The 25,096-nt window shown below is 43.1% G+C and overlaps 1 protein-coding gene across 1 annotated transcript in view; it reads right to left on the reverse strand.

The window, feature by feature from the left end:
• Arfgef3 (ARFGEF family member 3) overlaps positions 1 to 23,648 on the reverse strand; it is a 145,707-nt gene extending 122,059 nt beyond the window's left edge. Inside the window, exons 1-2 of the mRNA XM_021221143.2 lie at positions 23,233 to 23,648; positions 14,054 to 14,105 (exon numbers count right to left, since the gene is read on the reverse strand). Of these exons, the coding sequence (XP_021076802.1) occupies positions 14,054 to 14,105; positions 23,233 to 23,317 (137 nt within the window). The 5' untranslated portion in view covers positions 23,318 to 23,648. The remainder of the gene's footprint in view (positions 1 to 14,053; positions 14,106 to 23,232) is intronic.
• Positions 23,649 to 25,096: the final 1,448 nt, after the last annotated feature.

Genomic DNA, 25,096 nt, shown 5'->3' on the forward strand with positions numbered 1-25,096 from the left:
GGCCCCTTGGTCTTGTAAACTTTATATGACCCAGCACAGGGGAAGGCCAGGGCCAAGTAGTGGGAGTGGGTGGGTAGGGGAGCAGGGGTGTGTGTGGGGGTATAGGGAACTTTCGGGATAGCATTTGAAATGTAAATAAAGAAAATAATAATAAAAAATTCTAATAAAAAAATAAAATAAAACATTTATCTTAAAAAAAAAAGAAAAAAGAAATTTGGTGTTAAAAGTTGGATATTTTTGCCTTATACGCAATTATCCCAAAGGCACTGTATTACCAGCAACATGTTGCTTTGCCACACTTACAGTGATACCCAACATTATGTGACTACAGGACTTTGTATTTGAAGAAAAGCAAATATAGCCAATATTCTATGTTTGTGTGTGATTGTATAAGTATGTATGAATACATGTGTATAGACATGCAGGTCTCGTATGAGTACATGTGAATAGATATGCAGGTCTCATTACTCACCCCGATGGTGATGAACATAAACACAGGTAAAATGACCTTAGAAAACAACCATGTTCAAGTGCATGGGACATTCACTCCTTGCGACTCCTCATAACGACTGGGTATTGTTTACCTCCCCAGGGACACAGAAGGACCCAATGTCATTATGATTAGGCTAAAATTACTAGGTTGTTCCTGGAAACCCAGAGATTTCTTCTGCTGGGTTGCTAAGCAGCTTGGCCATCTACCCAGAGGCCAGGGGTTTCAAGCAAGGAGTCTCCTGGTTGTGGGGAAGGTGTAAGGAGAGCCAGAGCACTATGCAAAGTGGTGGGGTCTGTTAAAGAGGACTTCAGTCTGACTCTAGGAGATCCATGATGTAGTAATGGCCAAAAAACACAGACCACAACCCTGACATATGAATTGGCTCTTTAATGAATTTCTATAGTGAGCATTGAGATATGAAAGAACTTTGGAAGCAAACTTGGGGTACATGCAGGGAATAGAACCCATAGTAATGAGACATCATTCAGCCACTGGTCCTAGCTCACACCCTTGCTTTCCTTATGAATCTAAGCTCATAGTTCAAGTCACTTTACTTGTACAACGGGATAACTCCCTCTGCTTTCAGCAATGTGACTAGCAGGCTATCATGACTCAGTGACTCACACTTAGTGAGTTGATTCTAACAGCCTAACAAATAACTGACCTACGGCTTTCCAACAGTCCTACATGTCCAGATTTCTATGTATTTCTGGAAATACTTCCTCCTTCTTGAAAGAACTGGGCCTGTTCATCGGGGACTGTCTTTCTGCCTTTTGTCTTTCTGTTCATCGGAGACTGTCATTCTGCCTTTTGTCTTTCTATCTACTTTCTGTCTTAGATATAGATATGTTGTCTGGAACATCGATAGCTGTTTGTGGTATATAGAAGGAAATACAATGATAAGGCAGGGGATCAGGACACTCCCAGTGCTAAGAGCTTACCTGTAGTGTCACATGAGGAAATAAGTACCATTTGATTGGAACCACTGTTAAGAGTGTCACATGAGGGGGCTGGTGAGATGGCTCAGTGGGTAAGAGCACCTGACTGCTCTTCCGAATGTCCGGAGTTCAAATCCCAGCAACCACATGGTGGCTCACAACCATCTGTAACAAGATCTGATGCCCTCTTCTNGAGTGTCTAAAGGCAGCTACAGTGTACTTACATATAATAAATAAATAAATCTTTAAAAAAAAAAAAGAGTGTCACATGAGGAAATAAGTGCCATTTCATTGGAACCACTGTTAGCTAGGTTTTCTAGTCTACAGTGGGATGGATTTGTAACTTCAATACTTCAACTAGGCCCCATTTATAAAGAAAAGTGGACATTTTTTGTGGCTGCATATATGCATGTTCCAGTAGATTTTCCAAGGATGAAAGATGAAGAGAGAGAGAGGAACAGAGACTCCTAGTATAACATATCTAGATGGCGGGTAATAAACAAATACATGTTGAAGACACAAAATGCAGCAACAGTCACACTTGTATTTGAAATCACACTGGGTTTTAGCTGCAAGATCTCAAGCTGATGGTTTTTCCATACCCAGGCTTCAGAGCTCTCATTAAAACACAGACAGGAGTAATCATTGTGCCCGTTGTGAAGTTGAACAATACAACACGTGATGCTGCTGGTACAATTCCCACTACAGAGTAACACACTGTAACTGGCAGCTTTCAGTATCATGGGTCATACTGTGTTGGAGGCTATGACCATAAGGAGGTGAATATTGGATTTACGTGGCAGAGAACACAAGTCAATAGGTTATGCAGGCAGGTGGGACAAGCCTGTCTCAAGTGTATGCATACATGTGCGTATGCATCCACATGCCTGGAGTGAAGGAAAGAATATCAACCTGCTACATCTAAGACTCCGACCTCATGTATGCCAGAGACGGCTCAGTGCTCCTCCTGTGTGAGCAGAAGTGCCAAACATTTACTCTAGAACCAATTCCTTGTCCTACAGAGGAAATAAGAAAAGTAACTAGAAGCAGACCATCAAGACTTGGCTGCCACTTTCATCCAGGGGTATCCAACGTTTCAGCTCCTGGGACACCCTGAATGAATAATGTCTTGGGTCATACATTAAAGCAAGGAGTGTCCAACCTGCAGCTGTGGGTTTCTAGAGCACACATGCATTTTTTTTTTTATTGTGTGACATGGAGATACTTTCATTTGCTTTCCGTTGTTATGATAAAACACTGGCTAAAGGCAATCTGTCAAGGAAAAGTTTTGTATGGGTTACAGATTACAGCCCATCACTGAAGGAAGCCGAAGATTCCATTGAGTGAGTTACATCTATATATTTCACTGTCTGAAACACACCAAGGCTTCCCTTTATATTTCCAACAAAAACCATGTTACTAATCTTATTTTCTACAGCTAGGTTTCCTTTAGAGTTTAACTAAAAAATCTGGTGTATATCTGGCAGCTTTCTCTAGTGCTTGGTGATGGGACCCCACCCTCTGTCCTTTCCATTCTGGCTGCAGATCTGTGACAACAGTGTACATTGCACACAGCTTATTCCCCACAGCTGCCTCTGAGATCTGCATACAAAAACCCTTTTGTATCTGAAGAGTTTTCTCCCAGCTAAATACCGAAAGAAACAAAATTGGGTTTACAACAGAGAGCAAGTAATACAGAAGTTATAGTTTCAGAGGGAGAAAAAAATATCTTTTAAACATACTGATTTCCTCTGGATCTCATTTGATTGAAAAACTAAGTTTGCTCTAGCTCAAAATATAATATATTCTAGATGCATTTATGAGCCTACTTTAAGTCTCCCCTCACTAAGTCTACAGCTCCACTCATCTTAACCCCACTGGAAGATCCCTCTGAATTGCCACTGTAATTGCTTCCCAGGGTCAAGGCAGCAGAAGCCTGGAGAAGTCGGGGCTATTTATTTAATTATCTAAGTATTCAGGCTTTCCAAGTAGGTATCCACACCAATTCTAAACCAGAGTCTCTTTCATCTTGGGAATTCTGCTTTCTGAAGAGGAACAGTCTATTTTGGTCATTTCCTGGCAAAGCCATACACACAAACTAATCTTGATCACTCTAATAATTCATGATGGGCCTCGTGGTCTGAATACAGGACACTCTTTCAAAGCTCTGGCTCCTTAAAAATTGCACTGAAATTTGTCTTGGTGCATGGTGTGAAAATGCATATTTACACATCAGAACATTATACTGTGCTCATTAGTGGTGGCAAAACAGCATGCTTCCCAAGGAAAAAATTCAGGGATGGTACTTCATCATCAAATGATTTTCCATATGAAATTAAGTTCTCTAGAACTTAGTTCTTCCACAAAGAAGGGGAAGGGGGACAGTAAGGAGGGGATAAACAGACAGATAGGCTAAACCATGGAAGAGGTTTACCTTGCAGTCCTTAGCAAGGGGACTTTTGGAGTCGAGCTGCCCCTAAGTCTGCTCTGGGCTGACTCATGAGGCTTCTTTCCCTACTTCTATGGATCCACGAACCTCAGTGTGGACTACCTCATGGGGCCAGCAAGGCCAGCATCCACAGCACCTAAAAGGGTCCCCAAAATGATAACTAAGTTTGAAAATCGGGAGCTTATATTCTAATATGCCCCATACTTAGATGGGAAAATGTGACTCACTGAGCATATTAAGAAATAATGCATGGTGGTGCATGCCTTTAATCCCAGCACTCCGGAGGCAGAGGCAGGTGGATTTCTGAGTTCGAGGCCAGCCTGGTCTACAGAGTGAGTTCCAGGACAGCCAGGGCTATACAGAGAAACCCTGTCTCAAACAACAACAATAACCACCACCACAACAACAACAAAACAAAAAAATCTACAACATAACATTTTAATATAGTCTCAGACTCTAAAATAGGCAAAATGAGACTGGCATCAAATGCATTGAACTCACCTTGAAAAAAAGGACATTAAGACTTTTTGTAGCTACATAATACCACTAAGACACTGAGACTGATACAGATGCATATGCAAGCACATACATGCACTAGAGCACATGCGCGCGCATAGACACACACATACACACACACACACATACACACACCTCACATATATCTGAATATGCAGTAAAACAAACTATAAGAAGATAAAAATAAAATGCTTAATAAACATTTCCCAGGAAACAAAACATAGCTCTAGTCTTCGTAACAGGTGTCTACAAAAGACTGTGCCCGAAAGAGTGAAGAAGAGAGACAAATACTCTCTGAGCCACAGACAACATGGAACTGATGGCCTCAGTGTCACACACGTTAGAGCCCACTTCTACGGATACAAACAGTTTCTCAGAGGCACACTTTGAAATTAAATCAAGAATGATGTTCCAAATTACCTATACAATTAATTATGAAAAATGTCCATCGAAGAACTGACACAGCACAAATCTTACCTATTCGAGTAACATAAAAAGGGTTAAGAAATAAAAATTCACATTTTTTCCCAACAGGAGGTTATATTTCCTTTTTAAAAGGCACCCCTTTACAACAAAGTGTTGCAAGAGCATCAAACACTGGTTATAAAGAAAGGGTGAGGGCTGGAGAGATGGCTCAGCGGGTAAGAGCACTGACTATTCTTCCAAAGGTCCTGAGTTCAAATCCCAGCAACCACATGGTGGCTCACAACCACCCATAATGAGATCTGACACCCTCTTCTAGTGCATATGAAGACAGCTACAGTGTACTTATGTACAATAATAAATAAATCTTAAAAAAAAAAGAAAGGGTGAGTACCCATGGCTTCCCACCTAATAACTTGCTGACCTCCTAAAATACCCACCAATAATAATTCCCACTGTTAAAATAATTCCCACCAATAAAATACCCACTGATAATTCCTCTGTCTTAGCTTGGGTGGCATCTGCACGGCTTAGCTACCTCATTGCTTCGACTAGTGAAGACTGCATCCCTTTAAAAAGCGCTTTGAGGTTGGGCTATGAGCCCAAAGCTTATAATGGAGGCTAACTGAAGTTTTGCTCATCGCAGGGAATAGAATGTAAAAACCATCAGGACTGGTTTGCCACCGACAGCTATGCAGGGGAGAATCTGCCTATACGTTAAAGTGTCTAGTGTTGTCATATAAGTTGAGCGAAAGGTGACAGGACTACCCAGTCTTCCAAAGGGGTGGGAAAGGAAAAGAAGCAATCACATCTGATTTAGACAGCAGGTTTCAGATTCAGCATGGCTAACGCCCCACGCTGAATGCATGGAGCTTTCTCCTGGCACGGGAGTCACTTGTGCCCATCACCGAGATGCCATCTTATCCACCTGTTTAGCATAAATTGCTCTGGGGGTGCTAGACTTTTTTCATAACAAGATCTTATTGGAAAGCTTCCCACTGTTCCCCAGCAGAGCAATGTCCCCCCACAACCCCCTTCATATTAAGATCAATAATTCCCCCAACACAGAATATCAGCCAGGCTTAGAATAACCAATAGTCCTTAAAGTTCCTATTATATATTCTCCTCCTGGTAAAAAGCCAGCAGAGCTCAACTAAACTGAGCAAAACTCAATAAAGCCCAACCACATTTACATTTGTGTGACTCCACCAAGAGAAGTCAGTTGTGGCAGGGAAGAAAGGAAGTGGGTAGCAAGCATGAGACATTATAGCAATGAACGCTTCAGAAGTGCAGCTGCCTGTAATCTACCTGGAACAGTGCTGGAGTCTTGTAGAAGCGCCTGCCCTACACATATGCTAATATTTACTCTTTCACTATCTGAGCTGGTGGCTTGGCCTGGGATCCTACACACCCTCTGCTTCCTCTGCTCTACAAGAGTCAACGCCTCTCTTCACTACATAAGCAAGGCAGGGACACGGGGCTGGGAAGATGGCTCAGTGCGTAAAGCATCTTGCTGTGTGCATGACTGATGACCTGAGTCCAGATCCACACATCCTGCAGAGAGCCAGAAGTGGGTTCACTTATCCCTGATTTCAGCTGCTCCTACAGCAAGGGGAGGAGGAGAAGCCCCAGAAGCTTGTGGGCCAGCTATTCTGTCATACTCATTAGCGAAACAAGAGACGCTGCACTAACAAAGTGGAAGACAGGAACCAACACCTGAGGTTGCCTTGTGACTGTCACACACACACAAATATAAGAAGAAAAAGGAAGGGTGGAAAGGCGGGAACTACACGGATGGGACCAGAACTGCCTCCCCACGGTAGCTGCTGGGATTTCTGTTGCCATTTTAAGTCATGGTCCTTCCCACTTGATGTGGGTAGGTGTTTCCAATCAAAACTAAACGCAGAACAAAACAAAATATGTCATAAACTATGTAGCAGTTACTGCTGGGCTCAAGGTATAGGACCAAAATGAAATAGGTCAACACCGCACAAAAGCAATGAAAAGGAAGCAATACAAAGAATGGAGAGCAATGATGGATGGATCTTTCCAAGCACAAATGCTGACAAATGCACTTTCTTTCACCTGCATGAAAGACCAGTAGGTTCCTAAGACGAGATAAGGCAGAATGTGTGTGTAAGCATATTAGCTGCAGGGGTAAGTCTGAACCTAATAGGCACACTAAAGCGGAAGGCTGCAGGAAGAAGCAGAATGGAAGATACACAAGGACAAACGGGAAGGAAGGCTGTAGAGCCCCCTTGGAAGTAGACCTGGCAGGAGAATGTAACTAAGCTAACAGTGGTTCCAAAGAATCGTGGAGAAGGAAAGGAAAATGGTAGCCGAGCTAATGCTGGAGACATGGCTGCATTGTCCTCAATGGGGTACTGCACAATACCAACCAGAGGGCTGCTACCAATAGTTTGTCTTTTAACAGCTTGAGGGTTTTCTTGACAGACTTATCACAGCTAGACCAGTATGTTATAAGTACCTTGGACTACAAGGAAAAGACACTTTTGTCTTTTAATAGGATAGGAGTCAAGGTCCTTTATTCTCCTTTAAAATCAGAAATACTCCACACGAAATCCATGTTGGGGGTTGGATTAGGCATTTTCCAGTCCTTGCCCCACTCCACTCCTATTCTAGAGCGACCCATAAGGTGTATCTGCCGGAGGTGCCCTGTGTTTCATATACCAAAGCTGCTGAGACTGGACAACTGGTCTAGAAATATTTTATATGTTAGAAGAAGAAAAAAAACCATTCATGACGCCATGAATTTCTCTTTGAGACGTATTAAGAACTGAAGAGTTTATAGTCCGCATTCTCTGGCACAGAATATGAATTGGTGTCCTGACAACTCCCACTCCCAAACCATATTACATTGGTCAGGGCTTTCTTGGATCAAGTAGAAGGCAAGAGGTCTAAATCTATGCTAGCTGGGATTAACGAGTTGGGTATTAGGTTTCTGAACCTATTCTTTGAGATATGCTTAATCAGAAAGATATTAAAAGGTCCGTTGCCAGAGCTGAGATTTGATTCTATTGGAGATTTCCCTAAAATACTTTTAAAAAGGAATCTAGGAGATGAAACACAGTCCCCGAAATGAATAAGGAGAAATTTGGAGAGACCATTTCATCCCCAAAAGGTTCATTAGGCACTAAACTGGGGAACACAAGAAAGACGAACTCTTGAGCATAGGATCTGATCCCTGAACCCCTCTAACTAACTTACGATGTGGTAGATAAGCCCCATGGCAGAATCACACTAAGAGTATAAAGAGGCTCGGGGGACAGGGGACATTTCTATCTGCCAGGGTGAAGAAAGACCTCAGCAACCTTAAAGGCCAACAAAATAATAAGGAAAGGTTGTAGGCAACAAACAACAACTGGTCTTGATGAAGTGAGAAGCCTGAATATGCCCCACTATTCAGAGCTCCATACAAAGGGGAGATTACAATGGGTTGTAAACCAAGCTCTTCTAGACCAGTTGTCTAAGTCTCAGTATAGATCATTGTCTCAGGGTTTCATTGATATGAAGATGACCAAGGCAACTTTTATAGAAAAAATAATTTATTTGGGGCTGGCTGAAAACAGTTTCAGAGGTTTAGCCTATTATTACCATAACAGGAAGCATCGCAGCATCCAGGCAGATATGGTGCTGGGAGGAACTGAGAGTTCTACATCTTGATCCAAAGGAAGCCAGGAGACTGTGTTCTGCAGGCAGCCAGGAGGAGACAAGATTCCACACTGGGTAGAGCCTGAGAATAGAAGACCTCCAGGCCCACCTACACAGTGATGTACTTTCTTCAACAAGGCCACACTTCCTCCAGTAATGCCACACCTCTTAACAGTGCCACTCTTTCTGGGCAAGCATTCATCGATGGGGGCCAAACCTATTCAAACCATCACGAGCACCCTTGGCAAGAATGCTTTATTTCAACTTAGGAGTGGCTCTCAGATAGAAATGCAGGAAAAACTAGAAAGTGCCTAAAAACACTACAAGGGACAAGAAGTTTTACTAAACATGGCTGCAAAAATTCTGATCAAGAAAGTGGACACCAGGTAGCTGTGGAATCTTCCTAGTGGCAAGAGTGCGGGATCAGACCTAGAGGGGTAAAAACCTTCACACTAGCCTTAACACAATCTAAGGGATCACCAATATCTCAGGAAAATAAATTTTAATACCCCATGTAAAATCAAGATTAACCCAAAAATTATGATTAAAAAAAAAAAAACCTTTTAAAGAAAGGATCTAACTGTATAACTTGGCCTGATCTCAAAAAAAGAATATCTCTGTGAAAATCTGACAAGCAAGATACGTCTGGACATCTGACAACCAGCCAGATCCAGCAGTGTAATAGAGTCCTGAGGTAGCTGGGCGTATTTAGATAGCTGTGTAGATTCACATAGAGCCATGCCAATTAGAGTGTTCAAATTCACTGCTACCCAAAAATGGAGTCTGCAATCCATTGAAAAGAAGAAAGACTGGGCAGATGGAGAGACAGAGCAATAAGGGAGAGGGGACAGTGGGAAAGTCTCTCTGGCAAGAGCAGCTGCAGGGAATGGCCTACAGATCAAGACCCATCTGGGAGAAGCAGCCATTACAAATAACAAATAAAATCCTAACAAAAGGCCCACGTTTCAGGCATGCGCTCTTGCCCTTTTAACAGATGAAGGAGAGAAAGTGTAAAGCCTGCAAATTTTCAGGTAAGACAGGTTATCTGAATATTCAGGTATCTGAATAGCCAAGCCCTCATAAGAGCTTGTGAGTGTGTGACATCTGGAATTCTGGGAAGTCTTCACAGGGTATATAAATGCTAAGGCCCTGAGAGTTGGGAAACTGTTGGTGGGCTTATATACCCTCTGAAGAGTTTCCAGAATTCCAAATGTCACACATTCACAGAAACTATCTGTACCTGCCAAAATCACACCCCTGCTAGAGCACAGGGCAAATCACAGTCAGCTACTGTGGACAATCTGAAGCAGCTCTCTATCCCACACCTGGGATTAAAATGAAAACACATTCATAAAACATTTCTGTGTTTTTAAAGAAGCCAAAATTCTCACTGCAGCCTAGAATCGGTGACAATGAGTGGCAGTTTGACCTGGTCAGAAGTATTATACGCAGTTACTGATAGGAAACAACCTATTTGTAAAACAAGAACTAGAGACGGTGACCCTAAGCTAGAGCACACTGTGCGCTGTGGATGGCTCTTGAGTAAAGGGACCCGCAGTAGAATCTTAGCTGATATGCTTTCTTCAACCTTCCACAAACACAGGGAATACCTTGAGTTCAAGAAGAGGGTGGTGTGGTACAAAGGGGAGGAGACTGCAGACACTGCAAGGCAAGTCAGGGACCCTGAATGCTCATCTCCAAGGTCAAGGGTAAGGCTAATGGCAACAAGAAGATGAAAACAATCCTCTGCTAAAAAATTGAGGGAATAGTTCATAGGATGTGTTTGTTGCACCTTCCCGCGTAGGCAGTGTCTCCTGATAACTCCTTAATTCCCACTAGGGTGTTCCTCCCAGAAAATGTACTATGCATCCACCAATCACTTAAATCATGCATATTAATTTGCACTCAGGCTTGTGTGAGAAGTCTTTAAAAGCAGTTGCTCAAGTGGAGGAGGATCATACCACACAGGTGTCTCAAGGGTTCGGTATGCTTCTGATTTGAGCTGTCGCTATGAATATGCACAAATGATCAAAGCCATATTTAGAATGTTCACATATCTAACAGTTGAGAAATCAAAAGGAAAGCCTAGCAAAGCAAAATGTTTGGCATTTCAATGATTCCCTATAACTCCATCCGAAACAAGTTTTTTAAAGAGATGCGGTCTCAAAAATCAGTCATCAGTCAATAAAAGCAAAACAACAGCCAAAAGGGAACATCGGAGTTCCTAGCAGACCAATCAATCTACACGCTAAAGAAGAATGGAATCAGAGTTAATGAGCCTCTGTTACAGCTCATTGTATGGCTTCCCTAATCATAACACCACATAGTTACTCACACTGTTGTTGATTCCATAACTCGTCCTTGCTGTAATCATGGCTACCTCCAGTGTGCTATATGAGGCTTTGAAAGGCTCCACTACTGTGACTCGAACCTCCTGAAGCCTCCTTATACAAATCTGAAAGTCTATAATAAATTCAACCAATGTGACAGTGTTTCCTTGTTTGTTCTCACTTTCCCCTTCCAGAATAAAACGTCCCCAACACGAGCTATCAGAAATGTCTTGTTCATACGGCTCAGTGCCCTGCACAACAATGTCTGATGACCTTTGCTGTGCACATAAAATACAGTATTGCAGAATCTTCTAAATACAAAGATGATGGTGCAGCTAGCTCTGGGTCATCAGGATAAACACTTTGACTTATATTCCTAATAATGATGATTTTAGTTTAAGTCTCCTAAAGACACATTAATTCACAATTCATCCTTTGGAACCCTTTCCTCACATTCTGTTACCATCTCCTAGGGTATACAAGATGGTCAGCTAGCTATGAAATGAAGGTAAATACCTCTGGACAAAGGAGAATCAAATGCATGTCCTTTAGCACCAATGAAATGGTACTGTCACCAATTCTTGTGCTCCCCCACAACACATGATGAAAAGTTGTTGTTGGTGGTAGTGGTGGCGGTGGTGGTGCTGTGTGAGCATGTGCCTAGATGCATGGGTGAAGGTCAGAGGACAGTTTGTGAAGCTGGTCCTCTCCTTCCACATGTGGATCCTGGAGACACAGTTCAGACCCTTAGTCAGGTGTCCTTGTCCAATGCAGCATCTCAGGGGCTCCCCAGAGGCCTGTGGACAGGGCAGACTGGACCCCTACTCTACGGCCATTGTTATCTGCTGTTCTCACCCTGAAGGCTGAGCTGCTACCACAGATCTAAAACCACATAAGCCTCATTTTCAGATTGAAGAATACTTTGGTATGAAAAATGATCTTCAGAATAGTGTGTGGTCAAGATGATTTTTTTTTTTGCTTATTAAGAAAAAATTATGATTTTGTTTCCATGTATTTTAAAATTAAGATTTTTTCCAGTATAATTTTAATTATGAAGGCTATAGTTAGTGCATATTGGAATTATGTAGAATTTCATTTAAAACATATACTATTTTAAATGTATTTAATGAACTCTATATATTACAGCAACCTGAAAACTGCTTTAAACTACTGAAAATAAGAGAACAAATTCATCCTTAACAAGACAAAAAAAATCCATTGTTCTCTTTTTCTCCTTGAACTCACATTTCCATTCTACTTCACCCACAGAATTTTTTTCTAAATACAATATGAGTTAATGCTTGAAAGGCTTTTATGAATCTCCATATTATGCTTTTTGTAACAAAGTATGCATAAAACGATGTTTTTAAAAATGTCCTGGGACTATAGTGCTTAAAAGTGTTCGATTTTCTTTCAGTTTGAGCTATCATTATTAATGTTTTAATGCACATGATTGATCCAAAGAACAATAACAATTATTTATAGGAATGTTAATATTATTAACATGGAAAAAGCAATTTTATTGGAAATGTTTTCTAATGAGAAGAACAGGGTTTGTTGGTCCCTTCAATTAGTTCATTTATCTATGGACAAGTTTTACCACTGTTTGTGATAAAGCCTGGCGTGGCATCAGCTTTAGATCATTATTATTTTTATGGATGTAAGCAATACGAAACCTTGTCTGTATGTGTTTACATGAAATGATGGTAACTTATCAAAAGATATTTTCATTTATCATCTTATAGCTAGATTAGGTCTCTTTCAAGTTTGCTGACAGTCAAGAAGTAAAAACTAACCAAATTGCACAAAGATGCATTTCTTGGTTCTTATCATTTCTTGTTACCCACAGACTGGCATTTCCACAGTTCTCTGTGGTGGTGTGGTGGTTTCCCATCCTAGGAAACTCACTGGAGCAGACCAGGATGGTACCAGCTCTGCTCTCCTCTGGCAAGCAGAAGAGTAACAGTGAAACGTGAAGGGGGAAATCCATTATGACAAAGTTAGTCTGGGTCACATCAGTTTCAAGAAAAGGGACATACAGGAGCTAGAAAACGAAATGAACTCCCCAGACTAGCCTGCCTTTGTAGTTCTTACACGGCACCTTGGGACAGCTTGCTAAGTGTGTTGCTGCCACTCGGTCAACTTGCAAGATTTGTACAACTTTGATTCACATGGCAGTCCCTACAATATGTGAATACACATGTGTATCTGGAGCACATACGATAGGAGAAGTAACACAATGGTTTGAAGACAGATTGAAGAACAGGATTGAATCCTGGTTAATCCACTTGAACGGAAATTCTCAATAAATCACTGTGTCCTGATGATGTAGAAAATATACTCTGTAAGCGATTGTAAGGTCACTTCTCATATCTCACAGGAAAACTTAGAAGTAATCAAGTGCTTTAATAATAGAAAAACTGCTAGATCAATTAGGCCTACAGCCATGAGATTAAAAATAAAGCACTTTAAAGAACATATTGGAATTTAGAAAACATGTTTCATACAGTAAGTAGTAAATTTAAAAAACAAGCAGAAAATGAATTGGAAGAAAAATTCTCATTCATTTGTGTGTTTTATATGTACGTACAGAAGACTTGAGAAAATCTACTGTACTGGCTTTAGTCATTATCCACAGGTGTGTGATTGTGAAAATAGTCTTTTTTGTTCTTTTGTTCTTTCCCACCTTCTACACAGGACATACATTTATCTCAAAATAAGGAGAAAGAAGGAAAAATGTGCATGGCATCCGCAGGCGAGGACGGTATAGAAATAGGCTTGTGTCTCAGAGCTGCGCTGCAGGTGACTCAGATTGCCTTCAGCAAGAAGGTGCCCTGCTGAGGCTGGGGAGAAAATGAAACCTACTCCAGCTGGTTGGGCTGGCTGCGTTTCCCAGAGGACATACTGTATGTGTGCGTCACTGGAAGGATTTGTTCCATTTCACTCTCTCATGTTAGCTTTGGTTACTTCTCTTCTTGCCTACTGTCATCCTTCTGCTCACTGACTCTCAGTGTGACTGACCTCATCCGTTCACTCCACACACAAATGGAAATAGATCAAACCCCCATCTTGCTCCCCTTGTGGAATATCCCACTTCACCCACACCAAAAAAACCAACAACACAAGATAAGAACCGGGCAGCACTTGAAAGGCTATAAACCAACAAGGTGGTCCAGCCTTTAGGAAACCACAGAAGGTGATTTTAGTTCCTGTTGCATTTCCCATCTCTTACCTCAACAAGTGGGGAGGAATCTTCACAACAGTGTCCAGGCCACTTAGGGTTTCTGTAAAAGAAGATTGTGGAATTACAAGTAAATATTCAAAGACTATAATATCTAAAAACTAAAACCTCTGTGCTCTCTGAACTCATCAGTGGCTTTTGTTCCCTCTTTCAAAATAGAAACTACCCACTTCTCAGTCATCTTTATTTTAAAATTCTTCCCCCACAATGGACCTCACTTTATTATTGGGAAAAAGCTTATTAAAAACCAGGCCACATTTTCCTGTCAGTGGCAAGGAATGAACAACTAAATCCTTAACCTAAGCCATAACGCCTGTCATCGTAGTGACCATTGACCAAGATGCTATGTTCGCCCATCAAAGAAACCAAGCTGTTTGGTTGAAGCATTTTAACCTCTCAATAAATAAACTCATACATGTGAAGACTTTCACAAGGCACCTTATAGGACATGTCACCACATAATTTATTCAGCAGTTTTTCTATTATCAAAGCACCTTTGCCCTTTCTGGGATTCCTTTAATATTATGAGAAATACTGAAGTTACATTTGTTTTTGGAGTGTGTCTACTACATTATCAGGACACAGTGATTTATTGGGAATTCCCATTCAAGTAGGTTGAACAAGAATTGGGTTCCTATCTTTAAAACAAATCTCTTTCTCCCTCCTGTCCCACCTGTTCTAGATTTATGAGTTGTAGGGACTTCCATTAACCACACACGTTTGTGACATGGTAGTTTGCGCCATCTATTTAATTACATTACAAGTAGGCTCATCCTCAAATCTCATAATCAACCCAGATACTCAATACTTTGCCATGGTTTGGGGATAAATCACACCACTACTGACTCTAATTGTATACACAATAAAAAGCTAATTATCATGTCCCCTCTAAAATTGTTGTACTTTAATAATTCCAACTTGTCTCCAGGTGATCAGCTTCACCATTTAGAGTCAACCAGCTTTGTCCATTTGAATTACTTCCCTTGGGAGAGGACAGGCAAGCTCCCTCAACCCACTAAGAAATCAGAGAGAACAAGAAACCAAATAGGTCCCTTAAACTCGGTACTTAATAGGACCCAGCAGGACAGAATCAGGTCTGCTGTAGTCAATGGAGCACAAATCCTGGATTCGAGATAGGTGACTCATGAGCAAAACAGAAAGTTGATCTGAGCTGGGCCAGTAGTGCCTCAGAGATATGGCCCAGCAGGGAATGAGGGGGACTGGGGTCAGAGCTAAGGACAAGACAGGATGGCAAGAAAATGAAGCCATTACACGCAGGTTCTGTGGGTAGCTCAAAGGCTCACACAGGTTAGCACAGCCCAGCAATTCGTGTGACAGGGAGCAGTGCCGAGGGCAAGTCAATGCTGCTAGTCAGGGAGAAATGACACCAGACAAGTGAGCACTGGAACTACAGGGACAGAGGTGCATCTTCAGCTCAGGGCTGAACACTGCCTGCTCTACAAATACTGAATGAGCCAGAAGAAAGAGTTAAGAGACCAGGGAAATCACTCTATGGGCGAGTGCTTGCCCAGCACGAAAGACTCCGGATTCAATCCTCAGCACCACCTTTAAACAAAAAGGGGGGGGACAGCCAGCCACACAGTTGCTATGAGCAGAGACCCCCTATTCCAGGTAAGTGGGACAAGGGTGGAATTCAAGCCAATTGCTGAACGAACAAAGAAGCCAGGCCCTGAAATATGCCCAACAGTGTCTTCCAAGTGCTGCTCTGGAAAATAGGGCAGAGTAGGACTGCAGGAAGAAATACCGCAGAAACACCAACAAGAAAGCAGAGAGAACCCCCTTTTTTTCTCTGGTTCCATACTATTTTGTAGGATGGAACAAGTCACCCAGGTCCCTGCTTGTGGACGTTGTACATCGTGGTGCGCACTAGGCTCCGCACCACGATGTACAACGTCCACAAGCAGCCTTTCCCCTTTCCCCTTTTCCCTTTCCCCTTTCCCCTTTCCCCTTTCCCCTTTCCCCTTTCCCCTTTCCTTTCCTTTCCTCTTCTTTCTTTTCCTTTTGCTACTAAGATTGAGCCCAGGCAAGTGCTCAACCGCTGACCTACACCCAGTTTCCTCACCTGTAAAGGGAGGTGTCTGACATCTGCCCCATAAGATTCTTAGGAAGAACTAAGGAATTCACAGTCATCAAAAGCCTGATCTTGGCCTTAGATGTCAGTGACAGCTCTTGTCTCCTTGATAGACTCACTGCATTTCAGGCCACATAATGGTTGAAGACCCAGGAGTGAGAATAGTTTGTCGGAGAATTCAGAGAGCATACACTCTCTACTTTCAAACTGTGGCAAATGCCAGGAAGGAAAATTTAGACATTAGTCAAAGTGTGCATCAGATGGTTCTTCTATGGATGGGTACCAGGACTCGCTCTAGGAAGTACTAAAAACTGAACATGATTGTAAATTAGGTAAGAAGAAGGTTTTCCAAGAAGAGAGCATAATGAATTCCAAAGACATAAAAACTTAGTTCACCATGGTAGTGCACACCTGTAGTTCCAGATACTGGGGGGCACAGAGGCAGGAGGATCCCCCTCCACCCAAGAGTTAGAGAGCAGCCTGAACAACACAGTGAAGTCCTAACTCAGAACCAAACAAACCTTCCAGCAAATAGACTCAATGAAGGCTTAGCAGTTTTAAATGACGGTCAATGAGATAGCTCAGCAGCCGATAAAAGTATTTACTGCTAACCCTGATGACTTGTATTCGATCCCCAGGACCCTCACAAAACAAACAAATAAAAATATAATAAGATGTTTCGAAAAAGAAAACGCCCATTGGATCCCAATCATTGTTACTGCTTCCTGAGGTCACTGGCCCAGCTCTTGCCTTCTCAGACCTGGTGACTACAGCATCCTTCCCTTTGCCCCGGCCTCTGGCTCCGCCCCTATCGTTCATTCTCTTCTCCACACCACAGGTAATTAGGACCTGCTAACACTGCACTTCCTTAGGTCACTAGACACTTGCCTTCCTTACAACCTCTCTCTCAAGACAGCTTCCCCTAAACAGTCTACTGAGATGGCAACTCCATTTTCCTTCCCAGGCCCTCCTGTACTACTTTATATTATCCTCTAGGATTTGTTACTATCTGATTAGTACATATTTTTACTTATCTTGATCATTTGATGTCATCCTTGCAATAGTCCATGAACGGCAAATTGGATCTTTTGTCTGTTTTAGTCCCTATGGTAACTGCACTGAGACTGGCTCCTGGCATGTTCTCTCATATAGGCGCTCTCTATGAATTTGCTGAGGTAATGAAGTAACAGGGAGGATAGCATATGCCAGTCACTGAAAGAAGGTCCACGTGGCTGAAGTTCAGAACATCAGAGGAAAGGTGGTGCAGGATGCGGCTCCCAGACAGGTAGAGGCAGGCCACAGGATACTCAGCAGAACACACTGAGGGCTCCATTTCACACTAACGGGTGCTAGTCAGCCCTTTCGCCCGGCATGGAACGAACAGATTAAGTTTCCCAGTTGGTACTGCTTGAATGGTAGCTTGAAAAAAAATCTAGGAGCAACAAGGAAGGAGAACACAGCAAGGTGCTGCAAGGCAGGGGTGGCTGGAAAGAAGCAATGGCCATCGGATGTGCAACAGAAGTAAAGAGACAAGGAGATGCTGGAGATACAGCTAAGAGGTAAACAGAGGCAGAACTTAGAGCAGGTTAGACAACAAACTACAGAAGCATCCAGGATCACTTTGGGTCTTGTTAACTTTAAGCACTCTTGTGCCACTCAAGGAGAGATGTTGACACAATTCATTACGTTGAGCCTGGGATGTGAGGGACTAGGAATGTGGGAACGGACGAGTTCAATTCCTGTTGACACTATGTAGCCCAAGAACCACAGTGTCACCAGAAATGGCAGTGGCAGCAAGGCAAGGCCAGCACCCAGTGGTGGGTGTCTGGTATCTCTGGTAGAAGTTGAGTTAGAGGGGAGTGGGGCAGAATAGTAGGAAGTGAAGGGAGGGGCACAATCCCTGTAAGCGCCCTAAGAAGTCTGACAGTGGAGAGCTGCTTGGGGGAAAACCTGGAGCCGGAACGGAAGGGGCTGAAAAGATGGCGGTGAGGATGATGGGCCTTCCTCTAGTGGGAGTTTTCACCTCTAAATTCATTTCCTTTTCCCTTTATATCCCTCATCTGTCTGCGTGTATAAGTAAAACAGTAAAAGTAATTTTAAGAGGAGGGCGTGCTGCTTCCCAAGTGATTCCCAGCCTCTCTTTCTTCTTTTCAGTGCCAGCCCCATCCTTGGGAGTTATTAGTTCTGAAGGGAAACCCTGTTCTCGAAGGCTCTCCTGGCTCATCCCAAGCAACGGATTTTTTTTTTTTTTTTTACTCAGAGCACATCAGTGGCTAACAAGATCCTCAATAGCATAGAATAAGATAAAATGCATACTTAGTCCTTGCTACTTATTCCGAACTATCAAAACCACTAATCTCTAAAGGTATTATAACAAACCAGACTAAAATGTTAAAAAAAAAATTTTTTTAAAGTGTACTGAAGGATCTAGTAAGATGAATTAGTAGGTAAATGTACTTACCACCAAGCCTGACAATGTGAAGTCAATTCCCAGAGCCCACACAGTAGGTCTGATCTCTACATGTATTTATATGGGGTGGCTTTGTACCCACCCCCATATAAATAAGGTAAATATTTAAAAGTTAAATGCATTAAAGAAAAGTCTTACATTTTAAAATATATGTGAGGTACAATCCCTTGATCCCTTTGCAAAAGGGGTAACTTATGTAACACAGTGTTACCACTGGGTGGTAAGGTAATATTCACTTTCTATACTATTCTAATGTTTTCCAATATTCTAGAAATTCACATGTAACCCTTACAAATTAAGGATGAGAAATATCTGAAACCACAGAGGTTAGTAAGAGTATATTTATAAATTAAAAGTATGTCCTCAAATATAGATGCGGAAGCCACCAAATCTGTGAACACACCGTGCTTGTGCTCACAAGGGGCTACTACTCCGCTCATTTTTATTTAATAGGCCAGTATCCATGCTGCTTTCTTAGCCACACTTTTTATGTTTGCTCTGAGGAAACCATCTTTCTTTAACCCTGGTATACAACTGTCTCATAGTATTAAGTCTAATCCAGTTATGACTCAGGACCCAGAGAGAATCCAAGGACCAAGGACCACACAGGTCTGACTGGAAAAGCCATATGGTCTAAATGTGGTGAAAGCCAGTGTTTCCAAAGTTGGTATAAGGAAGGAATGGATCCTTTCTCTTGAGATGGTGCAAATGGTCTATGTCTCTTCGCACCTTAGATCAATGGTTCTCAACCTTCCTAATGCTGCGACCCTTTAATACAGTTCCTCATGGTGTGGTGACTCTAACCATAAAATTATTTTTGTAGCTACTTCAGAATTATAATTTTGCTATTGTTTTGGATTGTCTAGTACATACCTGTGGGTTTTGATGGTCCTTTGGTCGCCGCAACCACAGGTTTAGAACTATGCCTTGGGTGATCTAGGTGTGGCCATTGAGAAAAGTGGAGGAGACCTCAGAGATAGCAGGAACGTCTAACTAGTATTTCCAGCTTCTCGTCACCATCAGAGAAAGAATGGAAAGATGACACAAACGAACAAATGTGGAAGAAGTTTTACACAGACAGTGAAGGATTCTGAGTTACCATCCTTCAGTTTTAGGTAGCTGAGCTTACAGGTGAGCTTTAATGAATGGAGGATTAGTTATGCATGAGAAGAGGGTCCGACTTTCCTGCAGAACAGGCTATATGCTACCACTGTCTGTCCTTTTCTGGAATTTTGAGATTGAAACAGACAATTCTGCCAGACAAATGATACAGAAGTGCTATTACAAATGATACAGAAGTGCTATTACAAATGATACAGAAGTGCTATTACGGTGAAGCAAAGGACAGGTAACAAAGGAAGGGACTAGTCATGATGGTCCCAGATGTGTTCGTTCGTTTGTTTGTTTGTTTGTTTTTAATGTCTGAGCAGCCACGCCATGTCCTATCTTGCTGTAACGTAGCTCTGTGATTGCACCAGTTCATCACACACCCGCTCCCCTCAGAAAACCCTACCAGCTTACCTTATTAGTAGAGAGATGACCTCTCTCTCTCTCTCTCTCTCTCTCTCTCTCTCGATGACTGCTGCTCCATTCTAAAGACAGATGGCTGTGTGTCTTAGTATAATCTATGTTGCTATGATAAACACCATGACCAAAAGCCACATGGAGAGGAAGGGGTTTCTCTCGGGTTACAAGTTAGACTATCACTGAAGGAGGCAAGAGCAAATGCTTTAAGAAAATACCACAAGGGAAGCTGCTTTTCAGGTTGTTGCAGGCTCGAATTCAGCTACCTTTCTTATACAGCTCATGTCCCACCTGCCTAGACATCTCACAGTGGTCTGGACCCTCCTCTATCAATTAGTGATTAGGAGCATAGTCACAGAGCAATCTGATCTAGCAGTTCTTCAGTTGAGGTCCCTTCTTCTTCTCAGGTGACTCTAGGGTTATCTCGTGTTCACAGCTGAAACCAATCCCAACACTGTGATTTCCCCCCATGAAAATCTGAATAAGGGTTACTCCCCTCTCCTAACACAGGCTAAGTAGGGGATAAGATGGTCTAAGTTTATGGACACCCAAAATCCGTGGAGAGTATGCCAGACAATTCACAAAGACCAAGTCAAGGTCCTTAAGACTGTATAATTTCATATCAACCCAAACCCCATTATTCTTCCAATGAACCTTTCACGGATGGAGCAAGTAAACTGTGTGGTGGTGATGGTGGGATAAAGCTTTAACTCGCCTTGTCTTTGTACTCAAGAAGTTTCTCAATTATCCTTCCCTCATAGGTATGCATGTGCCAACTCTAAAGTACTAAGTGCTCTAAGAGAGTCTGGAGGGCAGGGCTCTAAGCCAGCGGAATAAAGGATTCCACTGAGGCAGGCACTGAAAGCTTCCTGTAAGGCCTTGAAGGATCGGGAAAGGAATTCCAGACAGAGGAGTATCAGGAGCAAAGAAAGTAACTGCTGTGCACAGTGCCATCATCAATGTGGTAGCGCAACTAACTGCCACCAGGCCCTGGAGCTCTCGGTGGGGCAGTAAGAAAGGCTCTAGCTTCTTAAGTACATTCTTAGAAATGCACGTGGTCCTCTATTTAAAATACGAGGGCTGACAGGTGACAAATGTTTTCTAGTAAAAGCCTGGCCTTGGCTGTGGGAAACGGGGGGGGGGGGGGGGGGTTGTTAGAGAGAGAGAGAGGGGGGGGGGGGGGGGGAGTGAAAAACAGCAGGCCTACGCCTTTGTTTATACTGCATGCCCCACTCCCCTTCAACAAACAGATTCTCACTACAGGGAGTGTCTGAAATGTATGATTAAAAAAAAAAAAAATAGAAGAAAAATTAGAGAACCAAAAGATTACCCATTCTTTCTGTGAAATCTACTCAGTCTCCCTTCTCCTCCCCTCGTATTCAGACCCGATCTACGCTTTCCCGGGTTTTTCAGCTGTGGTTTTGTTCCCATGTACCCAAGGAAGGGTCTGTGCTATTATTTAACTGCCATAGCTTTATCTCTTCTCTTGCTAATTACAGAGTGATCAAGGAAAGGCAAGAGGTCAAGGTGAATTCTGAACTTGACCCAGAAAAATCTACCTGTCTTCAGCTCAGGGCTTCTTCCCGAGCAGTTCCAAGGGCCTAAGTTCAACAGCCGTGGTTTAAACATAAGATGTCGAATATCGGATGCCCAACTTATTAAAAACACTGGGTTACTCTCCACCTCTGTGTTTATCTCGATCCGTTTCATTTACGGCAAACTAATAAGGAATACTAAGGATGGTGTATTCCATGCCCAGTCAGGCCCCGCTTTATTACATTAGCCAGCCATCTGTGACCCTTCATTAGAGAGGCATTTGGGAATCCAGCTTCGAATCACTGCTGAATGGTAACCGGTAATGGCCACACTGAAACCTTACTGCGGCTTTAAGAGCCTTGCTGTTTCTCAGACAGCTAGTCCATTTGCATTTAACAGTAAACTAAAATGGCCAAACACTAGTTCTACCTACAAGATAAACAGCCTGGGCAGTAATTGAGACCATTTAGGGCTATGCAGAGATTAAACAAAGAATGGGGCTGTTACAATTGTCTACACACAGAGACACTGACACACATGTGTGCACAAACATGTGAATTAAGACCTTCTGTCAGAATAGCACGACCTAAAACACTATGAGAATTCTGCATTTAGTGGACCACCAACTAACAGCATTTCTGTGTCTTATTTTCCAGGTTGCACACAGCACAGACTCAGGACAAGCACCGATTGGTTTTTATTTCAAGGGAAGGGGGTTCCTGTTTTTTATTTTATTTTATTTTTTGTTTTTAAATTAGCTGGTTACCGAGGTATAACACGCAGGCTCTGGTAATGGAAGGGGCTTAGCGGGCTGTCTGTCTAGTACAGTTCACTCCACCCCCCAACCCCCCATTCTCAGTGCCTTGGTCTTGCCTAATTGACATGTCATTCCGTTTGTTTTCTGATTTTTGAGGACTGCAGCCTACGCGACGGGAAACGCTCATTTGCTACCAGGAACTTATCTCAATTTTAGCACAGCTCACACAACTAAAAGCCCACCTGTCTGAGGGTAAGTCAATAACCGAACTGCAAGAGAAACACAATTCCTTCAGTCTGTTATTTCCCATGCACAATAGCCATAAAAGTGAATATTTAGCAAGGTGGCTTCTATCTGCAAAATCAAATTAAACAAGCCTTCCTTCCTGGTTCCACTCACCAGTGTTTGAGAAAAGGGCTGTTGCTTTAATTAACTTCCTTTTTTCTTACATACCCCTTGAAACCAGGGCCCTGATTTCACACAAGCTGGAGGTTCTAATTTGGCTATGGGGAACCCTTGTCTGTGGGCTCTAGGGACCAGGAATGGGGTTACCTCACACCAAAGGCAACGGTTCCCATAGAGGTTCGAGAAGCGGTAAGGGAACCAGATGGGAGACAGCTGGAAGCCCACGCTCAGCCAAGATTTTCATACCCCGCATTAAATCTCCGAGGCAACATTCATAACCCATACTCGGTGACAGTCCCTCCTGCCTAGGGGCCCCGAGGAGCCTGTGATCCGGGAGCAGGTGTCCCTGCGCAGCCCCTAGGCTCCCGCGCATCGCCCTCACTTACCCAGGGCCCAGGTGCAGCTCTCTTTGATGGCTTTGTATTTGCTCCCGGACGCCTCTCTCTGCAGCTTCCTCAGGATCTCTTCCATCTTGGCCTTCCTAGAGCCAGGCCACCGACCCCCGAGATTGCGCAGGGGACGCGCCTAGGAGGCCTCGGCACTCGTCCCCATCGCTCTCGGCGGCCGCTGATGAATCACACCCGCTCCGCGCCACGGGCCACGTCAGCCCCGCCGCCACGCCTGTTGCCACGCCCGCCGGGTCAGGTGCGCTCAACAGCCGGGGAACCCGGGAGGCCCCGGCCGCCTACCTAATGTCCAAGAGGACCTGGGGTGCCAGGCTTCATCCAAAGGTGGGGATCTGTGGTTGGCTGCCGGCCAGGCTCTGCCCTAGGGAAATCACCGAGATCCACGGGCGGAGGGCAGGGAGGGGCCTGGTCGCTTGTGCCAATCACCTGCTGGGCCGGCGCATCCGGCATCTCTGAGACCTGCTACACTAGGGGGTAGATAGTAATAAATAGTAAATAGTAAACAGCTGATCCCCTCCCTGTGTAAGGTTGAAGCCATCCAGCGAGAACTACGTCATATGTTTGCGTGCTGGGAGCTTACACGACAATGTATTACACGCATACATTAGACTCTAACACGGTTCTCTCTATTAATTAGAGAATTCGATGTGAAAATTAAACCAGAAAAGATTTAGAAGAAGATTAAAATGAATACGCTTCCCTTAGTACATTGAGATTTCGACCAAACCAGCTAAGGCAGGAATTGAAAAAAAGAAAAATAAATCAATAGATTTAATTGACAACTTAAAATCTATAAATAGACCAGTAGTCAACCTGTGGGACTGCCCTGTATGTTAGAAATTAATGGCCCAGTATATACACAAGGAAATTAGGCCTCAGCTACTTCCCAGACAACAAGAATGTATTCCACACAGCCCAAATCCAAAGATGTTTTTTTAAAACCTTCAGTACCAGCAGATGAAGATAGGAAAATTAGAATTTCAAGGTCATCCTTGCCTATACAGTCAGCTTGAGATGGGCTTGAGGTACACAAGACTGTCATAAAAAAAAAAATAATAATAATAATAATAACTACCACTAATAATAATAATAATAATAATAAACAAATTAAGAATCTCTTCCCTTCCTTTCTTTACCTCGTGTACTGGCTGATTCGTTTCCCTCCGAAGGGACACACTGGCATGGACAGTTGAGGCCTGTTGACTTTTGATAGGCAGGAAAAGCCTGCCCCTGGGAGACCCAGGGGACTAAACTAGGAAGGAGGAGTGAGTGAGCCTCTTCTGTGAGTGACTTCTGCTGTGAGTGACTATGCTGTGAGTGAGCCTCTGCTGTGAGTGACTTCTGGTGCTTCCTCTGCCGGCTGTTACAGGAAAGAGTCCTGAAGGAAAGCAATGACCTTGTTCTGAGAGCTGTGGCAGTGAGGGTGGGTTTAGAAGCGAATTTTGGTTCTTTGTATTTTAATTTTTTTTTTTTTTTTTCAAAACAGCATCTCATTTAGTAGCTCTGGCTGTCTTGGAACTTGCTCTGTACCCCAGGCTGACTGAATTTACAGAGATCCATCTGCCTCTGCTCCCTGAGTGCAGGGATTTGAGACGTGTGCTACCACACCCAGCACAAATTCATTTTTTATGAGAAATACATTTCTAGTATTAGGGATGCTGTCTGCAGAGAGGGTGATGTCTTGGGGGGCGGGGAATTCAAGCAGGTTTCACATCAACCTTAGAATAAACTGGGCTTTAGGTGGTCTGGAAGAGAGACGTTTGGGGAGACACTGCCAAAGGGTTTGATGACTGGATAGAGAAGACTGGATAGGGGCGGCATGAGGGAACTATTCCGGTTTTCT

This window comes from Mus pahari, chromosome 21 (assembly GCF_900095145.1).
Source record: "Mus pahari chromosome 21, PAHARI_EIJ_v1.1, whole genome shotgun sequence".
NCBI classification, from domain to species: Eukaryota; Metazoa; Chordata; class Mammalia; order Rodentia; family Muridae; genus Mus; species Mus pahari.